The sequence below is a fragment of the Ictalurus punctatus genome, chromosome 3 (assembly GCF_001660625.3).
Source record: "Ictalurus punctatus breed USDA103 chromosome 3, Coco_2.0, whole genome shotgun sequence".
NCBI lineage: Eukaryota > Metazoa > Chordata > Actinopteri > Siluriformes > Ictaluridae > Ictalurus > Ictalurus punctatus.
This window is the reverse complement of record NC_030418.2, coordinates 36,487,985-36,497,432: the sequence shown is the minus strand read 5'-3', so window position 1 is coordinate 36,497,432 and position 9,448 is coordinate 36,487,985. Positions and strand designations below refer to the sequence as shown.

The following is a 9,448-nucleotide window of genomic DNA, read 5'->3' as shown; positions in this document are numbered from 1 at the left end:
ACATCAGGCCAACATTTCCTGTTTTATCAAAGGTGTTTATTAAAAGTACGAGTTGATCAGTGCTGCTGCTTTACAACAAATGAGGCACAGAGAGCGTAACACACACACACACACACACACACACACACACACACACACACACACACACACAAATGAGCAGCATCTACACACACCTTCAAGTATTAGTGCTGGATTGTGGATATATTTCCTTTCTTTTTCTCTCTCACGTTGATTTATTATTCATTTGGGATTTGGTCATGTGCACCCCCCACCTCTCTCACACCCTCCCTCTTTGAGACTAATTATTCTTATTCTCATCATCATCGTCGATTTTCCATACCGTTTTTTATCTGTCTATAATTTTTATTTTCTCTTTTTTTCTGGCTTTCTGTATACTGTTTCTATGGCCTTTCTTTCCAGCCATCCTTCCTTCCTGTCTGCCCATCATTTGTACTCTATGTATGTATTTCTTCCTTTCTTTCCTCCCATTTTTCCCTATTAACCTGTCTCTCTCTTTTTTAAAAAATGTTCATTTATTATTCATTTTAGTTTTTCTTTTTCTCTCTCCCTCTTTCTCTCTCACTCACCTTACTTCCTGTCTTCTCTCTCTCTGTGTGACACGGTCACTTCCTCAGTATCAGTTCATTAGACTCTTAATCTTTTAATTAATTCCTCTCTCTCTCTCTCTCTCTCTCTCTCTCTCAGTGCTGGGTGTTTATTTCTTCAGCTTCCTCTGCGCTGCTTTCTTCTTCACCATCTGCAGGCGCTTCATGGCGTTGAGCTGAGACTCCTGTGATGTTGGTGCTTTGCCGTCAGCTGATGCTTTCTGACTGTTGGTGCTGTTACTATTACTGCTGCTGTTGCCCCCGTTGCCTCCATTGCCCCCCCCATTTGAGCCACCCGTGCCCCCGTTCGAGCCACCCGCACCAGTGGAGCCGATCGCCCCGGGGGAGGAGGAGCCGGATTTTCCAGGGTTCTCCCCGCTGCCAGAACGACTCAGAGCAGGTTTCCCTAGTGTGAGAGGGGGCGGCGGCTTCAGCGGGGCCGCCGTGTTCCCGTTACCTCCATTGTTCCCATTTCCACTTCCTGTTTGTGCTTTGGTGCCCAATGCAAACAGACCAATGGGCTTTGAACTGCTGGAAGAGGGGAGGGGCTTGGCAAGGCCTGGTTTGGTTCCAGAGGAAGCTGAAGCGGAGGTTTTGGTGAAGGCAGCCCAGCCAGTGAGGGCGCTGCCCGAGGGGAGAGACGAGGCACTGCTGGAGGAGTTCACCAGTGCCGTAGATGATGCCTGACACACACACACACAGACAAATTTCTGTAAATATACACGTTAAATCAAATCAAATCAGAGAAAGAGATTAATTTATTACTATTATTGTTTTTTAGATTGTTATTCATGAGGTCTGTGCTAGTATGAGACTCAAAGTGCTAAACATCTCAGTATAACCGACTCTCTGTCCTCACCTTGACCTCGGTCCTCTTAAAGGCCTGAAAAGATCCCGTCGTGTCTGGTTTGGGTTTCAGCTCCGCCTTCTTCACCAGCGGGTCTTTAACCACCGGAGTGACCGACGTTATAGTCGGACTTGCTTTCTGAGGAGGCTTTTGTGTTTTCTGAGCCTGACAAACAACAAGATACTTGAACAACATAATTACATAAGAGCAACATAAATACTCCAGTGTTGACCAAAAAAAATAAATAAATAAATAAAATAAAAAAATAAAAAAAATAAAAAAAAAAGTGTTCAAAAGTGGGTAAAAACTGTCTAAAAATAGAATTAGTTAAACTTCAGACACCACTTACATAAAACAATATAAAAGTAAAAATTACAAATGAATTGTGAGTGATGAGCACCTCCTAGTGCCTGCAGTGTGCAATTTATAACTGTAGCTTTCCAACAGAACATTAAGAGAGACATCAGTGATGATGAAGAAGGAGAATCGGTCGAACCCTAGCTGTGAGGAAGTGCTATCATTACAATACAGGAGTAAAGGCTGTAGATGCGCTCACCATGCGCTTCATCTGGCGTGTGCAGCGTGCGCAGTACCACACCAACCTCGGGTCGTTTACGTCTTTATCCGTCACCTGAGGTTTGTGACACTCCTGATGGTACAGGTTGTGACACTCCTGACACTCCACCAGCTGATTCCCAGATGTCACCGTCATCTGTCTGTTATTAACAAGAAAAAAAAAAAGACAGATCAATCACATGGAGAAGCACTACGCTAACATTGTGCTAGCATTACGTCTGACATGTATCGGACGTACGGTCGGATTGTCTTGGACGTGAACGCTAGTGAACACTACAGCAGGGTGAACTTGACACACCTGCACACAACACACACTAATCCCATCTCCATGGCAAAGTCGTCAGCGTTGGTCTCGTCGCTGTAGCTGAAATCTCCTATGGGAACGTCTTTAGTCTGGAAGGCGATGGGGGACGAACGATTTTCCGTTTTATCCAGACGTGGCTTTTTGGGTGGATCGCCTGCATCTCCGCACTCCAACCTCACCTGCAGAGAATAAACCAGACAGAAAATTAACATTCACCTTAACACATCAACTTATATGCTTACACACGGCGTTCGCACCAAGTGACACTCCAAACGACTGCAGGATCCATGCGGCGGCCATCTTGTAAACGCGTATGTAAAAGCAAGTGCAATCCAGTCTTTTACACTGGTGTTTCTTGATGACTAAGCTCACTTACTAAAGACCCCCTCAATCTCAATCAAAGTGAAAATTGAATAAGGGGAAGTTGAGAAAGTTACTAATCCCTATAACACTAAAATAAGTGAGGGATTACTACGTAAAATGAAATAAAACCAACGGTTTTCGAACAGTTCACCTTCTCAGCAGGTCTCTTCTCTGCTTCCTTCTTGCTCTTCTCCGAGGTGCTGGATTTACTGCTGGACGATGACGACGAAGAGGACGACGATGACGATGAGGAGGAGGACGAGCTGGACGTCAATTTGGATTCCTGTTTGATCAGCTTGGGTACTGACACTTTGGAAAGCTCAGCTTCCTGCAAGACAGGAGAAGAAGAAGACATGTGAGACACGAACAGTGATAAAGACACTACCGTGGTGTGAGGAACATCATGACCTTCAGTGAGGTACGATACGCTGAATCACTTCCTCTGGACAGGGACTCGTCCAGCAGAGCCTTCAACTTCTCCGCAGAGTCTTTGCTCTTGGAGTGTAGGTATCCCAAGCCCTTGAGGAAAACAGGATCCAGCTCCAAACTTACAGCTCCAGCCATGACTGTGGAGAAAAAACCCTCATGAAGACCATTAAAACAATGCTAATCACCAACTCACTGACTGACAGCCACGACTCAGCTTCATGTTATTAGTCCAACTGCTTTGGTTTAATATAAGAACACTTTATTACCTCAGGCTGTAGGTAGATATAAATATAACTAGCGTATTTTAGACATAAATCATCGTCTAAAACTATCTAGCTAATTACATTTACCAGGAAACAAACTAGCTAGCTAACTTACCTCATCCACCTTGCTAACAAAGTGCAACTGTCACTTTTCTCTTTTCCACACTTACTTTAACTTCTTTTCTAACAAACTTTTTCAAATGAACCAATATATTGATCAAACATAACAATTACAAAAAATATTACCTCAGATAAACGTCAGCTAGTTCTCTCTTTCTCTTGCTCTTAGCGAGGCGGGTTTTTTTGTTACCCACCCGTACTCAGACTCTGCCCGCCTGTGATTGGCTCTTAGTTTCCCGCCTCCCGCGTAAGCATTCGCTAGTACTTCATGTTCACGCGCAGCCCCGCCAACAGAACTGCAAGGTTGTCCAATCAATTAAAGGCGCGTGCACACGAAGCCGTGCTGCCTATCCTCGTGCAAGAGGCGGGATTTTGTCATAATATGGGTATGATCTAAACAAACAAACAAATAACAAAAAAAAAAAAAAAAAAAAACGCTTGAAAACAAAAAATATATAGCTCCCGGTCCGCACGGTTTAAAATCCGGACGGAAACAAAATCTTTAGCGGTTATATTTAGATAATAGATATTGCGGGAAAAATATAAATTAATTTAAAATTCTTAATTGATATTTAAAATGTTTAATTATTTTAACACGCAAATAATTTGATGTTTAAAAGCTTTAAAAGAGGACTGTAAACGCTACCACAGAACTCGTAAAAAAATCTATATAATTTTTTTTAAATAAGATTTTTATTTCCTGTTAAAAAAAAAAGTAACACATATGAGACGATAGATCAGAATTTCAGCTTTCATTTCCTTATATTTACTAATTTATATTTACTGTCAATTTAATGATTTCAAATAGATAGTATTTGAATGCAAATAAATACCATTAAATAAATACAGTAATAATTTTATGTTGCCACAGATGGGGAGATCCACAACTTAGACCCTATCTCACTGATCAGGCCACACAGATTCTAGTCCAGGCTCTTGTTATCTCAAAGCTGGACTATCGCAACGCACTAATCCCGGGCCTCTCATCCAGCTCCATCAAACCCCTTCAGGTGATTCAGAATGCAGCAGCACGCCTTGTTCTTAACCAGCCCAAAAAGACCCACGTCACACCCCTCTTCATCTCCCTCCACTGGCTTCCTGTAACCACCTTCATCAAATTCAAGGCTTTGATGCTCACATACAAGTCCTTGTCTGGAACAGAACCTCCCTATCGCAACACTTTCCGTGAGGTTTATGTTCCCTCACGCAACCTGCCATCAGCTAACGACCAACACCTGGTAGTGCCTACTCAGTGAGGGGCGACGCACCTTTCCAGAACCTTCAAACCGACTGTCCCTCAGTGGTGGAATGAACTTCTGACCTCAATCCTGACAGCAGAATCTGTCACAAAAAACGGCTAAAGACCCACATGTTCCATGAACACTTCACTAACCCCTAACTAGTCAACATACATATGTATATGTATATATACATATATATATATATATATATATATATATATATATATATATATATATATATATATATATATGTGTGTGTGTGTGTGTGTGTGTGTGTGTGTGTGTGTGTGTGTCCACATACTTTTGGCCATTTAGTGTATAATGTGTGACGTACTTGTCTCAATTTTGTTAGCATCAGGTTAAGTACACAACGCATCAGATTAATGGGGAGTTTAGGAAACTTCTGCAGTTTTTTTTAAGATGACAGTGCAGGCGAGATGACTATCACACAAATAGCACCCACATGGCCAGTTTCTACCAACATACATAGAACAATAAAGATAGTTGAACATACACCAAATGCCAGCTCACTTGGACTTTTGGTTCCTGATAAAAAGCTATGTGGACCTAACCCCGCCCCCTATTGTTGACTATGCCCCCAACCCTTGCAGAAGTCCTCATAACTTTGTACTGAACATGAACATGTTTGATGAACATGAACAGGTTTGGTTCAAATTCATATCACCAATCATGAATTACAACTAACTTAGTAAAACAAGCTCCACCTCTTTAGAATTGATTGATGTGTGGCGGCCATATTGTTTAAAAATGTCAACATGTTTTTGACTGATATTGAGGATTACACGCTCCTGAATATTTTTACATCACAATAGTGAATATTGGCCAAAAATCCTAGGACTTGTTTGCCAAAGTAGGTTTCACATATGGAAATTATCATAAATTTGAGTGGGCGTGGCTAAAGGGTCCAAAGGCATTTTCGGTGCATGGACCCCAAATTTAATTTACATAAATAAATGAATAAATAAATAAATAAATACATACATACATACATACATACATACATACATAAACACCATGTCCCTGTGCTTTAATCACTGTCTGTCTCTTTAAGAATCCGTCACTCTCCAAACCACTGTTTAATTTTGATTTCCCACCCACATTCCGACAAATCCCGCCTCCTGCACTAGGATTGGCTAGGAAGCCACACGTGCCTCACGACCAATCCGCTGATTGGAGAACCGTGATGTCAATTTTAAACCTGAGGACCTGTTTAGTGAAATTAATTAAAATTGTATAAATTACATTACAAAATAAAATTTTGGCGAGTTAACATGTTGCTAAAAGCTGTTGAAAAAAAACGTAGATTTTTGTTAGCTAGGTTTATTAGCCTCGTAGCTTCATTTAAAGATTACCATAATGAACATCCTTACTAAAATCATTGTATTTGAAGATTTGTGTAAATGGGATTTGTTTTCCCCGAAAAGTATTGTTGATATATTTATTAATTTATTACGCGTTTGTTTGTTTTTCCCCTCATCTATTTCTCTGTGTGATAGGCGGGACGCTCATGTGAACAAACAACCAGCCAATCGTGACGGAGAACGCGAAGAAGAAGTGACCAATCCTAGCACAGTGGGGCGGGACGTAACAGAATACAGGTAGGCAGCTGTTGAGCCACGTATCGCCACGTCTTCGCGCATGCGCACGAAGCTGTGTTAGCACTTCCGGGGTCGGTGTAGGAAACTGGGTTGGGGGCAGGTTTCAGAGCGAAAACAACATCGCGCTCGCTCCTATATTGTGGTAAAGAGCTGCAGAAGTTGGTTAAAGGTGCGGAGTTTACAGTTTACGGTGAAAGAGTAGTTCTTAACCGGAGAGGATGAATTTCTTCAGGGGTGTGATGGGAGGACAGAGCGCCGGGACGCAGCCTTCTGGTGTGGAGACAGTAAGTTCACTTTCACTTTATTCTCTCCTCTGGAAAAAAAAAAGATTAAACATGGCTGCTGGGGTACATTAGAGCGTTATACACTCACTGTCATGCTTATAAACATGTTATAAATAAAATAACTCGCCAGGAGGCTGAGCAGCCGGTGGTTAGCACGGTTAGCTTAGCTACACCGACCTGCGTGTAGTGCACTATAGAGAGACATTTGAGACACAGCCGGCCCGTGTCCCAAATGTCTCTCTACAGCACGTGTAGTGCACTACGTAGTGTACAAGAGCGGATCCGGGTTTATACCATAGACACTACAGAGCTAAATCTAGTTAACCCTATGTAGGGAGCAGTAATCTCTCTGTAGGGTACTACATAAGGTGTAGGAGCCTCATTTTATACCCTTTGTAGTACTGCATCTATTCAACTTAAACTAGAGCACAATGAGAATTGGGAGGTGAACGCGTTTGACTCTATGTAGTGCACCAAGGAACTGAATCCCACACGATGTAGGGTGTAGGAGTCTTATTTTGCACCATATCTAGACCCTAAGGGACCAAGGACATTATAGAGGACTGTCTGTTCACCTGTGTACCAAATGGTGGGAAATCATCACTATTTAAACACTGTGTGTGATGTCACAGGTATGACACACTCCTTCAGCCAATCAGAGAGCTTGTCCTTCTCTCTTTTTGGCCCCTGATGCCAATTCCGCAGTTAATATATCAGTTCACAGTTCAGAGTTCATGTGTTTGGCAGCGGGGCCAAGCCCCCGGACCCCGGGGTCACGCTCAGGCTCCTCCTATCAGAGTGTGAGAGGAATTTTTCTCTCTGTTCAGTAGAAGTGATAAAGTCCTGAGTGTTAAAGGGACCCTCAAGTTCACGTATCTCTCTGAGACACTGAACACCTTCATCCATGACTGACATAAACAACGCTTTGTTTCTTACTGTTCTGTATGAATGCAAACACACGCGCGTGCACACACACACACACACACACACACACGGCCCAGGCTGACAGAGGTAATAGTTGTCAGCGTGAACTCGTGTTAAACTCATCACTGTGTTAATATGTTAATGTTGGTGTTTACTGGGTTTCTCTGTGCAGATCCAGAAGCTGTGTGACCGTGTGGCCTCGTCCACACTGCTGGAGGACCGCAGAGACGCCGTCCGCGCACTCAAGTCCCTCTCTAAGGTCCATTCTACTGCTGGTGTATCACAACCACCCCTGACTGTCTGATCTGTCTAACTGTCTGCCCATCCGTCTGCCTGTCTGTCTTATCACATCACTCCTAATCTATCTGTCTGTCTGTGTGAATATTTCTGTGTGTGTGTGAGTGCCTGTCGCTTTGGCTGTCTGTCCATTTGTCTCTCTCTCTCTCTGTTTATATATATATATGTGTGTGTGTGTGTGTGTGTGTGTGTGTTTGTGTGTGTGAGAGAGAGGTTTAGATCTTTTCCTGTATCTGTATTATTATGTAAACAGTAGGGTTAAACTTTAATCATTAATTTGCCTTTTTTAATGTGGCATTATGATGTCTAACCCTTTATTTATTTATTTGTTTTTGGTGCAGATAGCTGTGCAGTATTAGTAGAGTTGCTAAAATGATTAATGTAGAACTAAACTTCTGAACTTTACAGAAGTACCGTATGGAAGTGGGGACGCAGGCGATGGAGCATCTGATCCATATCTTACAGTCGGACCAGTGAGATCAAACACACTTACACAGTGAACACTACAACACCGATTACACAGTCTTTGCTTATTAAAGGTCTTCTCGTCTGAATAACACCTTTAATACGAGACGGAGTTAAGAATGTGAGGTCTTTATCACCCCTGTGAACAGGTCCGACTCGGAAATCCTGGGTTACGCCCTGGACACGCTGTACAACATCATCTGTAACGAAGAGGAAGAGGAACAAGGTATCACCCCACCACTCTACTTTATATTAATTATATATAATTATAACAGTACACTCGTACGGCAGAGTGTGTTCTTTTTATTAGTGTTTAAACCAGGTATTATAAATTATTTATTTAAAAAATAATTGACGGAAATCCGGATGCAGACTTGTATTATGTATAAGTCCTATAGGTCATTTACTACTTTAACCAGCGCCGTCTCAGACTTTACACTTCATCACAGTATCGAGACAGCGCTGGTTAAAGTAGGAAATGACCAAGTACATGGCATCTCATTCATCTCTAAATCTACATCCATACTTCTGTAAAGTGAAAAAAACGAAATGTATTTCTTCTAATTGCTGCTTTAAACCCTAAATCTTAGATGACTCTTATTATATGGTATCACGGATGTAGATCATGTGATGGATTTCTGTGGTCAGATATTAGTGACGAGTCATGGTGAAGTGGTTCAGTGTTTGACAGCAGATGAAATAAAAATAAACCCTATATTGTGTAACTAGCAGTTATCAACCCAGCCATTTGAAAAATGGACTCGAACATCTTTACAGACATCAGGATGTAGATTTATAGATTTTTTGAATCAGCAGTATTCAGTCTCAGGAGTTCCGTCTCATGGTTGTTCTCATACAGCGCTGGTTAAAGTAGTAAATGACCGTCTTGGACTGTATAGAAAGTAGTGTTGATAAAGGTGCTGTAAGTATAACATTGAACTGACAGACCTGTCTGTATATAAACCGGTCAGGTCTAACTCCTACGTAGGATATTTAAATGAGTAGTCATGTTCTACCTGCTGGTTAACTCACGGGCTAATCGTACTGTCCCGTTATTTATGCAGTGACCTAGCTAACTCTGCGGTTAAGATTCTGTTCTAGTGGATCTGAT

At 42.0% G+C, this 9,448-nt stretch overlaps 2 protein-coding genes across 7 annotated transcripts in view; one reads left to right on the top strand and one right to left on the bottom strand.

Annotated features, from left to right (window-relative positions):
- Positions 1–14: 14 nt before the first annotated feature.
- Positions 15–3,748, bottom strand: ints12 (integrator complex subunit 12). Of its 2 annotated transcripts, none has more exons than XM_017464932.3 (7): positions 3,634–3,748; positions 3,104–3,261; positions 2,847–3,023; positions 2,327–2,511; positions 2,009–2,168; positions 1,465–1,617; positions 15–1,288 (listed from the first exon to the last, which is right to left on the bottom strand). In XM_017464932.3, the coding sequence occupies exons 2-7, from the start codon at positions 3,257–3,259 to the stop codon at positions 716–718; spliced, it is 1,404 nt and encodes a 467-aa protein (XP_017320421.1). In that variant the 5' UTR covers positions 3,260–3,261; positions 3,634–3,748; the 3' UTR covers positions 15–715. The 2 variants fall into 2 exon arrangements, with proteins under 2 accessions (XP_017320421.1, XP_017320422.1); XM_017464933.3 differs by lacking the exon at positions 3,634–3,748 and adding an exon at positions 3,503–3,627.
- Positions 3,749–6,410: 2,662 nt separating this feature from the next.
- Positions 6,411–9,448, top strand: part of uso1 (USO1 vesicle transport factor) — a 25,066-nt gene continuing 22,028 nt past the window's right edge. For 3 of the 5 annotated variants that reach the window (XM_053679940.1, XM_053679941.1, XM_053679939.1), the window contains exons 1-4: positions 6,411–6,651; positions 7,748–7,834; positions 8,281–8,345; positions 8,487–8,563. In XM_053679940.1, coding sequence (XP_053535915.1) covers positions 6,586–6,651; positions 7,748–7,834; positions 8,281–8,345; positions 8,487–8,563 — 295 coding nt within the window. In that variant the 5' untranslated portion in view covers positions 6,411–6,585. The remainder of the gene's footprint in view (positions 6,652–7,747; positions 7,835–8,280; positions 8,346–8,486; positions 8,564–9,448) is intronic. The other 2 variants (XM_053679943.1, XM_053679942.1) reach the window with 1 other exon arrangement.